This window comes from Schistocerca nitens, chromosome 1 (assembly GCF_023898315.1).
Source record: "Schistocerca nitens isolate TAMUIC-IGC-003100 chromosome 1, iqSchNite1.1, whole genome shotgun sequence".
NCBI classification, from domain to species: Eukaryota; Metazoa; Arthropoda; class Insecta; order Orthoptera; family Acrididae; genus Schistocerca; species Schistocerca nitens.
In genome coordinates, this window is record NC_064614.1 from 97,529,970 (window position 1) to 97,545,692 (window position 15,723).

Below are 15,723 nucleotides of genomic sequence, written 5' to 3' on the forward strand. Positions count from 1 at the left end.
ATAAGGAAGGAAGATTGTATTTAACGTCCTGCTGACGACAGTTATGGCCAGTTACACAATAGATATGGCTGTGTCCATGGATGGTAGTACAGCGAACAAGCTTTACATTTGTTTGCAACAAATACAGGGGATGTCTGATCCTCAGGTCGCAAAGAAACAAGCAGCATTGTGTCCGTGGAATTTCCACGTTGCAGCGAGAAGAAGTGGAAAACAGGCTGAAGAGAATGTGGAAGACCGAAGTCGATGATGTACTTCGTATGAATAATCAATATAAAATGCAGAGTGGAGAAATCTGGATAAAATACGAGGCGTGTTTTTTAAGTAAGTACCGTTTTGAAATTAAATAAGACGTACTAAGATATCTCAATAATTTTATTTTTGCATGAAAGCCTGTACCTTAATCTCTACATAATTTCCTGCAATATTGAGGCACTTGTCATAACGTTGTACCAGTTTTTGAATACCCTCTTCACAGAAGTCTGCCGCTTGACTTGTTAACCACTGCATCACCACTGTTTTGACTTCGTCATCGTCTTGAAGACGCCGACCGCCCAGGTTTTTCTTCAAGTGCAGGAACAGATGGTAGTCACTGGGCGCAAGATCGGGGCTGTACAGAGGGTAATCTAGTTTCCCACCGAAAAGCTGTGGTGAGATCTTTGGTCTGATTCGCCACATGTGGGCGGGCATTGTCTTGCAGCGAAACGATGCCCTTGCTCAACTTCGATGGACTGTTGCTTTGATTCTGGTGTGACGTAGGCCACCCGTGTTTCATCGCCAGTAACGATTTGGCTTAAGAAATCATCACCGTCGTTGTGGTACCTCTCAAGGAAAGTCAATGCACTGTCTAAACCTTTGGTTTTGTGCACATCCGTCAACATTTTCGGTACCCATCGTGCGCACAATTTTCGGTAATTCAAGTGCTCGGCCACAGTGCCATACAAAAGACTACGAGAAACATTAGGAAAGTCATCCCGCAAGGAGGAAATCGTAAAGCGTCTGTTTTCTGTCACCTTATTGTCCACTTTCTGCACCAAACTTTCATTAACGAGCGAAGGACGCCCACTCCGCTGTTCATCATGCACATTTATGCGGCCATCTTTAAATACTCTCACCCACTTTCTTACCATTCCAACACTCATAATGTTTTCTCCGTAAACTGCACAGATCTCACGATGAATATCGATCGCTTTTAGGCCTTTAGCACTAAGAAATCTTGTAACAGCCCGTATTTCGCAGTCGGTGGGACTCACGATTATCGGAGGCATCTGAAACACTCAGTACACAACGTTAACAAGGAACAATGAGACTGTAATGGCGTCAGTGCGTAGATTAAGGTACAGACTTTCAAGTAAAAATAAAATTATTGAGACATCTTAGCACGTCTTTTTTAAATTTCAAAACGGTACTTACTTAAAAAACACGCCTCGTATGTGGCGGTTGTATACCTCTGAGATGGAGAAACTGAAAAAAATTAATATCTTCAAAGCAAAAGCATTCCTGTAAGTCTGAACATTTTGTAATGGTGCCCCCAGGAGCATGGATGTGACCGTCGGGTTTGAGAGCCCCAGTGAAGATGACAGCTGTGGTAGTTGTGTTGAAAACTTCTGGCGGTGAGCTTGAAGCTGAGAAGCAGGTCAAAGTGCACCTAACCCATTTGACCCAATGGGACAACGAACCAAAAAGGAAGATATACTGCCTCGGCCATCAACCACGATAATACTTTCGAACATCGATTGTGCAAAAATGTAGATGATCTACATGGGAGGTGCAGGGGAGGACAAAATAAAAGTGGACTGGAAGTTTTTCATACACCTTAAGGTAGGCAACCCAACTTACATCATCTGCCCCAGTCACACAAGGTGTATGTTGTGATGCCTATCTTAAGGGGGATGAAATATTTCCTATGCTAGTTTTGTTTTGTCCACCCTGTAGAACAGAGGCACATCTGCATATTTTAAGATGAGTTTTATTCGTTCGTGATAACGCAGCTCTCTCGTAAGCAGTCGATGACGCCAGCTGTAGCCTGGAGTAGGATTCGCTCCGCCGAGATCGCTTGCCGCCCGCCCCGGACCCTACGCTACCTTGGGGTTGAGGTCGGAGCCCTGCTGCATGAGCGTGCCGATGGTGAACCAGAAGCTGTTGGCGAGCGTGAAGTCGTTCTGGAAGACGAGCAGCGCGGCCGTCGCGTGCTGGTAGTCGGCGCAGGCGCACGCCGGCACGCACCACTCGTAGGGCGAGAAGCGCGCCACCACCCAGATGGTGAGCGAGACCAGCACGTACGCCGCCAGCACGTACAGCCAGATCTCCACCGCTAGCGGGTTCATGAACGAGAACAAGCGACTCGGCATGCTTTCCGAAACCTTCAAAAACCAGAAACACAACCAGACACAAAGAGACGCGTGCTGAGAGGGCTTCGCGGGAGGGCGTCGGTGTCAGCGTCGGCGTCGTCGGCTGCTGGAGGTCTGCGCTGTTCACCTGTGGACACGAGGGCCTTCCCCACTGGCTGTCACTGATGCCAGAATTTACAGATAGAAAGTAGTTTGTGTGATTAGCTACATCTAGAGCTCAGCTGAGATAGGCAGCATAATCTAGAAATTAATCACTGAAAATTTATAAAAAAAATTTCGCCAGATTTCGGTCCTTGGTTATCTGTAGGGATCAATGTCTCGTCGACATCAGAGTCACTGGACATCAGTCACTAACTCAATTTGGAAACGAGGTTTGTGGGGAACAATAAACATCTACACAACAGAGCGTAAGTTTTTTCTTTTTTTTTGCTGGTTGTAAATAGTATAACTCTTCCCCAATCCCCACATTCCACTGACTCCGTCTTCACCTCTGCCCTGCCCGTTTTTGTCTATTCATCAGACTCACCAGCCATTTTGCCCATCTAACATTACAGTCTGTGCCAGTACCCAATGGATGTACTGTTTTCGCCTTAATGTTATTATACTATTAATGTTTGAGTACAATATAATATAAAGTTTATTTTGACATTTCTTCTTCAGTATATTTTAATATTCTTGTGCTATAAATATAGTAGTAAAGTGGTCAGATATCTTTGGAAATAATAATCTTTGTTCAGCTGTAAGTTATTGCGGATGCGTGGACTGCCTGTTCAGTCTTAAGGGGAGTCGTACTGCCCTATCTCGACAATGTTAAATTGGCTATATAAATTCCCCGTTTTCTCAGGAACTGTTGAGTATATAAATGTGGTGATTTAATCACATGTTCTCCCATGTTTTGCGACTGTATTGATCTACAATCACTTTAAAATAACAACTGAAAAAAGTTATAATTTTTTTCCCTAAACATATAATTTTTTGGTGTAAATTTTCATAGGTTTAATTTCTTGAATTTTAACTATTACAGTAAATACTACTAAAGTAGAGCTAAAACATCATTGTTCTATCTATGTTATATTGTAAATAATTCATTGATGTAGATTTAGAAGTTTCTGGGAAAAATGGGCTTTTATACTGAAAAATGTCATGTTGAGAAAATTGCGTTTAAAGAAAAAATTTTAATATACAGCCAACTGATACATAAAAAATATGTTAGAATCCTCCTGGATGGTAGTCCTCATCCCCTCCTTCATCTTCCTCACTCAGTGCTGCCCTCCTTCTCTTGGATCTGGCTTTTTTGAGATATTGTTTTGTTGCAATCTCTGCCTTCATGATTCGCTGTTGGTCCAAGTCCATCACACTTTTAGTGGTGTTGTAACCTTTATGAATGCCAAGATATTCCAAAACCTGTAGTCTTCCAGAATATCCATCATTAAAAGTAAGAATAGCATCCAAAACACCAAGTTCAAAGACTGGCCTTCCAACAAACACATTTTTTGGTATTCTTGACCATACAACATTGTTAAATGATTCATTCGGATTCCATGACGTCCACCCCAAATCCTGTATCATGTCCGTGGCACTCTCTCCACTACTTAAAGATAATACAAAACGTGCTGCCCTTCTTTGTACTTTCTCGATGTACTGCGTTAATCCTATCTGGTATGGATTTGACACTCCAAAAGAGGATGAACAAGCCTAGTGGAGGCAGTCTCTTCAAAAGGTCTGTTGCATCTTCTAAGTGTTCTGCCAACAAAACGTAGTCTTTGGTTCGCCACCCCAATAACATTATCTGTGTGTTCTTTTCAACTTCTTAGTATTAGCCATACATACTTAATACGATGTGACGTGCTCAAGGGGGGAATGCAGCCTTTCTCGGTGGATTTCGCTGACAAAATAATAACAGGTTATCAGTTGAGTTGAGCCGTCGTCTTGTCACAACGTTGCGACGAGTTTCCTATTCATCATCTCCTCGTGAAGTGTCAGATTCGCGTCCGGTTCTTTCCTTACAGTCTCTGGACTGCCGCAGACCTCTCTTCTGAAGACCCAATCGTGTGCCTCTAGAAGAGACATCACATCTAGTTTTAGGAAGGAGTGGGGGGGGGGGGGGGGGAGCTTGGGCGTCGAGTCCTGGTGCTCCCTATTTCACCCGTTGTCTCTGTCACTTTCACATGAGAGTGTTCCTGACGTAGTTGTTCTATGGGGAGCTCCATTGAGAACCGCTGTCCCGGTTGACAAATCGTCCGTCGTATACTCTTATTTGTTCTGCTTCTTTGATGAACGGTTCCCAGAACCCATTGGTGCGGCACAGTAGCTTTGTATGTTCAGAACAAACAAGTGGCGTGCGCTAACGCTATGTTCTGTCAATGGAGATATGGAGATTTGTTGGTTTGGCCGAGGCGAACGTTTGTCGCATGTTGTGAACAGCACTACGAGATGCATCCCTGCGTCTGATCGATGTAATACGTGCCAACCTTGCAACTGGTGGTGCAGACACTAGGTGATCGTAGTCCTAGCTGGTGTATGACTGGTCCAAGCATATTCTTGATTCTACCAGTGAGCGGAAAGTGGTTTTTATGTTGTGCTTCTCCAGTATCCTGGCAATGCTGGCTCTAGGCGATCCAGCGGACGTAAGGAACGCCAGGTGCCTGGTTGCCACTTCTTCTTCTGGACGGTTTGCTTTCTTATCGTTGCTCGGCTAGAGAGCGCTCTTCTTTTTGCCTCTGAGGAGAGATTGTCGCTATCGGTTTCCTTTCGTGCAAATGGTGTAAGCTCGTAGGCAGACTGCTGGACACGGTTTCCTTTTCTTCTTATCCTTTATGAGTTTCTCTTAAATCAGCTATTTTTTCCAGTGTCCGCGCACGGAATCCATCATTTGTTCTCTTCTTGTCACTCACAACTCTTATTACTATTAAGAGCGTTTATGTATTCCAGCCAGTAACATACATGCACAAGTTTTCTTGGGTGAGGTGACTCAGTGCAGATCTCTGTGGCCACAAGAAGTTTCAAGGAAACTATCCTCGAGTACAAAAACCGTTCAACAGAGAAAGAAACTGTTCCTCCAAACACTTATAGTGAATAAGTGGCCCAAATTCGGAGGCTACAAGTAATTAGTATTTTATGATAAATGATGCTTGAATCACAACCTGCAGGACTAAGGTTTGCTTACCCCCCAAAGAGTGTAGATTTACGTTGCTTAGTAAAAACGTTCCTCACCCTCCCTCCCGCCCCACCACAGCCCGAGCTACTGTCCCGCTTTCTCTTCGTGTGGCTTCTCTGCGGCACTTCTGATAGCTACACTACCTCCGGAATAGCTCTCAGCTGTAAATAATCTTAATTCGTATAATGCGAATATTTGGAAAGTAACTGAAACCACCCCGTATGCAGTAGGAAAAACTTTCATTGTCTTCAAATCGTATGTTGCCAGTGTCAAACAGTAGAAGTCTGACTACATATTCACCATTTAATCTTCTCTTTAGATTAATTATACTTCAACGGGAAATATAACCATCATCGAAGCAGTATATCCAGTTTTTACAGTAAGTAGGTAGCGTTAGTTTTCAGAATATCAGAAAAAGAGGACTCATTCACTGTGGTCTGCAATGAACCATGGAAATTGCTATCACGAAAATTTTTGTTTCATCTCTTTAATTAAGGATAACATCAAGTTCAAACAAAATGAAACTGGAGAACGGTTTTAGCTGTCATAATTATTTCCATGTTCTATCGTGTACAACGCATTTCATTCTTGCTTTCTTTTCAGTTTTTCTTCCTTTCACATTCTAGAATAATATTAACCTTACGTTTACAGTTATTGTAATACCTATCCATAATGTAGAGGCATGTACACTCCTGGAAATGGAAAAAAGAACACATTGACACCGGTGTGTCAGACCCACCATACTTGCTCCGGACACTGCGAGAGGGCTGTACAAGCAATGATCACAAGCACGGCACAGCGGACACACCAGGAACCGCGGTGTTGGCCGTCGAATGGCGCTAGCTGCGCAGCATTTGTGCACCGCCGCCGTCAGTGTCAGCCAGTTTGCCGTGGCATACAGAGCTCCATCGCAGTCTTTAACACTGGTAGCATGCCGCGACAGCGTGGACGTGAACCGTATGTGCAGTTGACGGACTTTGAGCGAGGGCGTATAGTGGGCATGCGGGAGGCCGGGTGGACGTACCGCCGAATTGCTCAACACGTGGGGCGTGAGGTCTCCACAGTACATCGATGTTGTCGTCAGTGGTCGGCGGAAGGTGCACGTGCCCGTCGACCTGGAACCGGACCGCAGCGACGCACGGATGCACGCCAAGACCGTAGGATCCTACGCAGTGCCGTAGGGGACCGCACCGCCACTTCCCAGCAAATTAGGGACACTGTTGCTCCTGGGGTATCGGCGAGGACCATTCGCAACCGTCTCCATGAAGCTGGGCTACGGTCCCGCACACCGTTAGGCCGTCTTCCGCTCACGCCCCAACATCGCGCAGCCCGCCTCCAGTGGTGTCGCGACAGGCGTGAATGGAGGGACGAATGGAGACGTGTCGTCTTCAGCGATGAGAGTCGCTTCTGCCTTGGTGCCAATGATGGTCGTATGCGTGTTTGGCGCCGTGCAGGTGAGCGCCACAATCAGGACTGCATACGACCGAGGCACACAGGGCCAACACCCGGCATCATGGTGTGGGGAGCGATCTCCTACACTGGCCGTACACCACTGGTGATCGTCGAGGGGACACTGAATAGTGCACGGTACATCCAAACCGTCATCGAACCCATCGTTCTACCATTCCTAGACCGGCAAGGGAACTTGCTGTTCCAACAGGACAATGCACGTCCGCATGTATCCCGTGCCACCCAACGTGCTCTAGAAGGTGTAAGTCAACTACCCTGGCCAGCAAGATCTCCGGCTCTGTCCCCCATTGAGCATGTTTGGGACTGGATGAAGCGTCGTCTCACGCGGTCTGCACGTCCAGCACGAACGCTGGTCCAACTGAGGCGCCAGGTGGAAATGGCATGGCAAGCCGTTCCACAGGACTACATCCAGCATCTCTACGATCGTCTCCATGGGAGAATAGCAGCCTGCATTGCTGCGAAAGGTGGATATACACTGTACTAGTGCCGACATTGTGCATGCTCTGGTGCCTGTGTCTATGTGCCTGTGGCTCTGTCAGTGTGATCATGTGATGTATCTGACCCCAGGAATGTGTCAATAAAGTTTCCCCTTCCTGGGACAATGAATTCACGGTGTTCTTATTTCAATTTCCAGGAGTGTATTACTATTAATTCTTATGTGCAAAATCTTTATTATCTGTTTTGATAAAAGAAATGAATTAAGGGGGATAGGACGTCAAATGGGCTGACTTGGAGCAGGAGAGGCACCACAGGACATTTTATTTTCTACTGTCTATACTTTTACAAATAAATTCGTAAAACTTTGTCAGCATGACCAGGAGGAATTCTGGATTCACATTCATAGCAGTGGAAGTGCAAAAATATAGTAAAATAATTTTTTTTAGATATGAAATTTCATCATTTTTTCACTTGCTGTTGGCTGCATTTGTTGCTATAGGTACATTTTTCTTCACAAGTAAGAGAGATTTTTTGATCAATTTTGCACAGCATACAAACCATACTTACAGGTGTATGAAACTCTAGAATTTTCCAAATCTATTAAGAACTGCGGTAAAAATTGAGATAATTAACTACAAAATTTGATTTTTTTCTAAACATGAAGCTTAAAACGTAACAGCTCATTCATTGTTTCATTAATTAAATAGATTCTAGAGTTTCAGACACATGTAATTATGGTTTGTATGCTGTGCAAAATTCATCGAACAGCCTCTCTTACTTATGAAGAAAAGTGCACATATAGCAACAAATTGCAGCCAATAGTAAGTGAAAAAATGATGAAATTTCACATGTAAAAAGAATTATTTTGTTATGTTTTTTAACTTCCGCTGCTACGAGTGTGAATCCTGAATCCTGGTCATACTGACAAAGTTTTATGAATTTATTTGTAAAAGTATAACCAGTAGAAAATAAAATGTCCTGTGGTGCTTCTCCTGCTCCAAGTCGGCCCGTTTGACGTCCTATCCCCCTTAAAGACACTAACCTTATCTATTTAGATTCAACATGTGAATAAGTATAAGCCAAATTGAAAGAGTGCTTCATTTCTACTGACACTGATGTCGACGTCGGACGTCAAGAAAACTGCGCCGTAATGGTTCGTTCGGCTTTAGAAAAACAATGTGTGACTGGTGATAAAGGTTTTCAAAGTTTTTCGGTGCCAAAATGTCACAATTTGTTCCAGAGTTGACAGAAAGACACTCGTGTCCAGTGTTTTGAGAATGCATAAACAAAAACAACAGGAACACCCATCTTAAGTACTAACAAAACAGTGAAATACATATTTAAGAAACACAGTTGAAAAATGTTTTCAATGTATGAAAGAAAGGGGTAGAGATGATGAGAATAATGATGCGAGAAAATGCGAGCAGTGTAAGCAGACAAGCTTTGCAAACGACATGCTTATAACGTAACAAAAACATCGTTATACATCGATAGACAACCATCACAATCTGGGAGTATAAAACACAACATGCAGACAGAAACAGTGATTTGAGCTCTGAACGGCAGTTGGGTGACGTTTTGCGAGGCTGTCATTCAACCCACGCTCGCAGTGTTGGACAGCACAAGGCGTGTGCGGCCGAGCGCGTCCAGCTGCGAGCGACAGCCGCCTGCGAAACTGCCCACGTGTCGTCCAGAGCGGGGCCCGTGCTGCGTACTGGCGCCCAGCCAGCACGTGGGAGCGCCGACTACCTTGGGGTTGAGTCCGGAGCCCTGCCTGAGGAAGGTGCCGGTGATGAACCAGAAGCTGTTAGAAACGGAGAACTGGTTCTCGACCACGTCGGACTCGGCGAGGCAGGGGTGCGGGTTGTTCCATTCGTAGGGCGAGAAGCGCGCCATCACGAACAGCGTGAAGCTGACCAGCAGGTAGGCGGCCAGCACGTAGATCCAGATCTCGACTGCCAGCGGGTTCATGAAGGAGAAGAGCCGCGTCGGCTGGCTCGTCGGAACCTGCCAACAGCTCCCCAGCGTACTGCCGGCGCCGCAAAGGCTGGCTGGCGTGCGCGCACAGCAAACTTCTCTCGTGAGCCGTTCGTGTAAGCTATTTGCACTGTCCAGAGAATGTTTGTCATCAAGGATATAAGATTATTCAGTTCTCTTTCACTAGTACTTTTCACAACGTCTTTGTGTCAGAGAGAGAGAGAGAGGGGGGGGGGGAGGGGCTATGGTGATAGAGAAGCAGAAGAGGAGAGAGAGAGAGAAATAGGAACAGGAGGAGGGGGAGGAGGAGGAGGTTACAGTTTAGCGTCCCATCAATAGCGAGGTCATTAGACACAGCGCTGGAGCTCGGATTATGGAAGGAAAATGGCCATGATCTTTTCAAAGAAACCATCCCAGCATTTGCCTGGAGCGATTTAGGGAAATCACGGAAAATCTAAATCCCCAGAGGGGGATTCGAATCATCATCCCCTCGAATGCGAGCCCAGTGTGGTAATGACTGCGCCAACTCGCTCAGTGAGAGAAAAGGGGGATGTTGATAGAGTGTGGGAGGAGAGAGAAAGAGGCAGAGACAGAAAAAGGGAAAGAGACAGTCAGGGAAAGAAAAGGGGATATGGAGATAGAGAGAGAGGGGGGGAGATAGTGACATATGGGGACAGAGAAAAAGAAGCAGAGAGTAAGAGAAAGAAAAAGAGAGAAATAGAGAAAGGAAAGAAAGGGAGGGATGAGAAAGAAAGATGGAGGAGCAGTATTGGGGAGAGGGAAAGAGATCCAGACAGAGGGGTCGTAGAAAAGGGCAGTGAGGAGAAGAGAGAGATGAAGAGTTGGAAACAGAGAAAGGACAAAGGAAAAAAGAGGAGAAGAAAAGAAGGAATGAATTAGATGACAGAGAGGTGGGTGGCTGTTGGAGAATTTTATTATTTCCAGATAAATATTTCAGAAGAGAGAGATTGGTTCAGAGCAGAGGGAGTTCATAATTAGGGATATTTCGGAAAAGATTTCCAGTTTCTACGTTTCGCTTGATTACCAAGGGGCGACTGGACTTAATGGACTTATTTTTAATTAATTTTAAGACAATCTTGCCCATTGTACCATGTGTGTGTGTGTGTGTGTGTGTGTGTGTGTGTGTCTGTGTGTTCCTGTCTGCTCAACACATAGAAATTTGTAGAGCCTTGTAATACTTGTAATTGCCGATAGCCTACAGAAGAGAACAATATCCCTGAAGGAATCAGTGACAAAGTCAGTTAAGGGCACATGGTGAAGATTTGGTAAAAATTAAACTATTATACTGATTTCCCCATTATATAGCAACAGTGGGAAGCATATGACAGTCACTGTCGTCGCTGATCAGGACAAGGCATATGATTACGTGATTACAGTTCACAGGCATAGTTCATTTTTCAAGCCCACTGACGATGTAATGGTTATTTTTTTTTATCGAAGGTGAAAATACACTCACGCTCAGAAAAAGAACACCTTGAACGACTAGAGATAGGACGTCCATATTCACAGGATATGAACATTAGTATGTTCTGTCTCGGTCCGGCATACAGTTTTAATCTGCCAGGAAATTTCATATCAGACTCCGCTGCAGAGTGAAAATTACATTCTAGAAATGATGAGCATTTGAATCATGTCGGCCCGCGGATCCAAGGTCAACATCGATATCGCGGCGCAACACCACCCACCGGTGAAATGTGAGTGGGGCTCTCGTTGTCGCTGTAAACCGAAGATAATGGATTAGGGTGATTTGAGCAGACGTGCAGGATGCCTCGCAGACGTATGCGCGAACCGTACCGTCAAATCAGTGAGTTTGAAAGAGCACGCATTATTGGCATGAAAGAATGTGATGCATCCATTCAGGAAATCAACGCTCGTGTAGGACCAAGTACTTCGGCAATACAACGGGTATGTGCAGAATGGTTCGAGGATGGCCATAGAACACGACGAGACAGGTCAGATTGCACCACCCAGACATCCCCAGAGAAGATCGACACCTCGTCCTAACAGCATTGCAGGGCAGTACTGCGTGCTGATATCTTTGATGACCCACCAATACCATTATTTCTACAAGGACTACAGTGGGTCTACACCTTTGCTGACTCACCAATACCATTATTTCTACAAGGACTGCAGTGGGTCTGCACCTCTGGTGGCCCATCAATACCACAATCTCTACCAGGACTACAGTGGGTCTACTCTGTGATGACCTACCTACCAATATTCTTCAAAACTTCGACTGACTCTGCTGTGGGTTTGCTCTGTTGTGGCCCATTACCTGTCTGCATGTCAAGAGTCAGCACTGTCTTTTCGTTGGAAGGACAACACTACTTCTTCAAGACTGCATGGAAATCCACTACTTCCGTGTGCATTGTCTTTTACTGCTCAGACTTTGAGAGAAGAAACGGCAGTTTTACTGTGGTGAACGATCAGGACTGTCTTTAAGGACTGTGAGAAAATTTTAGCTTTTGACCAACATTGTATCAATAAGTGTGTGCATTTGATTTCTTTGTTATTGTAATTATGAAAAATTTTATCAAATCATTATTGGCTTCTGCCCAAAACAATTTTTAAAATTTTTTGTGGGGAGCATGGGGGCTATGTAAGTAGGCTGTTTAGGTTTTCTTATTGGCAACGTTACGTAGCGCTCTGTATGAAAATCACTGGCTGTGCTGTGTGCAGTCTGTGGCTAGTTTGCATTGTTGTCTGCCATTGTAGTGTTGGGCAGCGGCAGCTGGCTGTTAACAGCGCGTAGCGTTGTGCAGTTGGAGGTGAGCCGCCAGCAGTGGTGGATGTGGGGAAGTGAAATAGCGGAGTTTTGATATTTCTAAGAATGGATGTTATGAACTCTTACATATATTATGACTTTTGATGACTATTAAGGTAAATAGATTGTTTGTTCTCTATCAAAATCTTTCATTTGCTAACTATGCCTATCAGTAGTTAGTGCCTTCAGTAGTTTGAATCTTTTATTTAGCTGGCAGTAGTGGCGCTCGCTGTATTGCAGTAGTTCGAGTAACGAAGATTTTTGGTGAGGTAAGTGATTTGAGAAAGGTATAGGTTAATGTTAGTCAGGGCCATTCTTTTGTAGGAATTTTTGAAAGTCAGATTGCGTTGCGCTAAAAATATTGTGTGTCAGTTTAAGCACAGTCTTGTATAATTGTTCTAAGGGGACGTTTCAAATGGTCTTCCTTTTCAGAAGTCAGTTTGCTCCTCACCCGTGATAGGTTCGTAGCGCCTGTAAAATCTGTATAATCGTAAATTTTCCCGGAGAATATGCTGTTTGACAATCTCTCTGGCAGGCAGCCGGATTGATTGATCGCTGTAACAGGGATTTTCGACGGCGTAACATGGCATCAACATCAGATTACTTCTGCTGACTGACATCCTGGACCAATGGGTGCGATATGTATACCGGTCGTCTCTCCCCTCCATAGACCCCTTGTATGGACCGCGCGATTTGCAGGCCGCGGTGTTGCGGGTAGCTCACGCTCGGGAGTCGAATGGCGGTATTCAGTCTGCCCTCCGCCCCTGTGTTCGGTGTCGCGTTTCCTCTGCTGCTGCGCGGGATTAGCCGAGCGGTCTTAGGCACTGCAGTCATGGACTGTGCGGCTGATCCCAGCGGAGGTTCGAGTCCTCCTTCGGGCATGGGTGTGTGTGTTTGTCCTTAGGATGATTTAGGTTAAGTATTGTGTAAGCTTAGGGACTGATGACCTTAGCAGTTAAGTCCCTTAGGATTTCACACACATTTGAACATTTTTTTTTACTCTGCTGCTGGAGAATTTTCATTGCTGGAGCCCGCTCTTGACTAAGTTGAAATCCATTGTCCTTGTTGATAAGGGTCCTATGTAGCCGGATTTCGACAGCCTCCTTGTATGCACAGTCCTAATAGTGGGATGTGTTGTAAAAAATTTTTGTACCTTCGTATTTCATTATGGTGTTGGTTTCAAGGCAGTGTTCAACAGTTGCTTGAGACTAGTGTGCCGCTTATGTTCCGTGGGCCTTTCTTCAATTGTGCTAATGATTTGTCCGGCACATGCATTCCCACACTCTCATGGTATGTAATACATTCCTGATTTTTAGAGTACCACTTCGTCTTTTACTGTACTTAAAAGGTATTTGGCCTTTGACGGTGGGCGGTACACACATTTCATTTCTTGTCATCGTAAAATTCTAACGTAAAATTTATGTTTGAAGACGTTGGCAAAAATTTTATGTGCTGAGTTCAGTAAGCTTATTCCTCGGTAGTTATCACAGTTCTCCAGGTTTCCTATTTTGAAGGCAGGAATGACAAATGAGTTAGTCCAGCTCTTACGTATATCACCTTCTGCCCAGATTATATTCGACGGGCATGAGTAAATGCCTCTGAACCACTCGGATGCCTATGAACTGCGACATTTTTTCGGAAAAACGCAATGTCTGATCTTGTGGAACTGAGTTTCCTAGCGGCTGCAATAATGCGGAGACTTGCAGTCGTGACCGTGCGGGGGCGCGGTCTAAGACGTGACAGGCCGGCCACACGTGATTTCGGGGTCGAAGCTGCACACTTGACCGCCTCCGGCAGCTGCTCGCGTCTCGGCGATTTTATTGGCCGGCCCTGGCAGCCTCTGCCTCAGCGGCGCGGTCACTGCGCTTCGCAGAGCGGGCAGACAGCTCAAACAGGTGGATGTAGCGATGCGCCACTCTAGTGCCCTGCGGCTTTCTACTACTGTGATGTCCTATTCATTCCTGAGAGAGTACACGGAATGTGTAAAAACAGCTTAATTATTTCGATAAAAATCATCGATTTCCAGAACTTTTTTCCGTGCGTATTTTACTGCACTCATTTCTTTACATCCTCTACATCTACATCTCCACTACTGGCCATTAAAATTGCTACACCACGAAGATGACGTGCTACAGACGCTAAATTTAACCGACAGGAAGAAGATGCTGTGTTATGCAAATGATTAGCTTTTCAGAGCATTCATACAAGGTTGGCGCCGCTGGCGACACCTACAACGTGCTGACATGAGGAAAGTTTCCAACAGATTTCTCATACACAAATAGCAGTTGACCGGCGTTGCCTGGTGAAACGTTGTTGTGATGCCTCGTGTAAGGAGGAGAAATGCGTACCATCACGTTTCCGACTTTGATAAAGGTCGGATTGTAGCCTATAGCGATTGCGGTTTATGGTATCGCGACATTGCTGCTCGCGTTGGTCGACATCCAATGACTGTTAGCGGAATATGCAATCGGAGGGTTCAGGAGGGTAATACGGAACGCTGTGCTGGATCCCAACGGCCTCGTAGCACTAGCAGTCGAGATGACAGGCATTTTATCCGCATGGCTGTAACGGATCGTGCAGCCACGTCTCGATTCCTGAGTCAACAGATGGGGACGTTTGCAAGACAACAACCATCTGCACGAACAGTTCGAAGACGTTTGCAACAGCATGGACTATATGCTTGGAGACCATGGATGCGGTTACCCTTGACGCTGCATCACAGACATGAGCGCCTGCGATGGTGTACTCAACGACGAACCTGGATGCAAGAATGGCAAAACGTCATTTTTTCGGATGAATCCAGGTTCTGTTTACAGCATCATGATGGTCGCATCCGTGTTTGGCGACATCGCGGTGAACGCACATTGGAAGCGTGTATTCGTCGTCGCCATACTGGCGTATCACCCGGCGTGATGGTTTGGGGTGCCATTGGTTACACGTCTTGGTTACCTCTTGTTCGAAATGACGGCACTTTGAACAGTGGACGTTACATTTCAGATGTGTTACGACCCTGGCTGTACCCTTCATTCGATCCCTGCGAAACCCTACATTTCAGCAGGATAATGAACGACCGCGTGTTGCAGGTCCTGTACCGGCCTTTCTGGATACAGGAAATGTTCGACTGCTGCACTGACCAGCACATTCTCCAGATCTCTCACCAATTGATAACGTCTGGTCAATGGTGGCCGAGCAACTGGCTCGTCACAATACGTCAGTCAGTACTCTTGATGAACTGTGGTATCGTGTTGAAGCTGCGTGGGCAGCTGTACCTGTACACGCCATCCAAGCTCTGTTTGACTCAATGCCCAGGCGTATCAAGGCCGTTATTACGGCCAGAGGTGGTTTTTCTGGGTACTGATTTCTCAGGGTCTATGCATCCAAACTGCGTGAAAATGTAATCACATGTCAGTCCTAGTACAATATATTTGTCCAATGTATACCCGTTTATCATCTGCATTTCTTTTTGGTGTAGCAATTTTAATGGCCAGTAGTGTACATAGATACTCCACAAGCCACCGTTCGCCGCCTGGCCGAGGGTACCCTGTACC

At 45.5% G+C, this 15,723-nt stretch overlaps 1 protein-coding gene across 1 annotated transcript in view; it reads right to left on the minus strand.

Moving 5' to 3' along the window:
* Positions 1–15,723, minus strand: part of LOC126251146 (glutamate receptor ionotropic, kainate 2) — a 1,402,037-nt gene that overhangs the window by 62,776 nt on the left and 1,323,538 nt on the right. The window contains exons 11-12 of the mRNA XM_049951920.1: positions 9,163–9,420; positions 2,082–2,360 (exon numbers count right to left, since the gene is read on the minus strand). Of these exons, the coding sequence (XP_049807877.1) occupies positions 2,082–2,360; positions 9,163–9,420 (537 nt within the window). The remainder of the gene's footprint in view (positions 1–2,081; positions 2,361–9,162; positions 9,421–15,723) is intronic.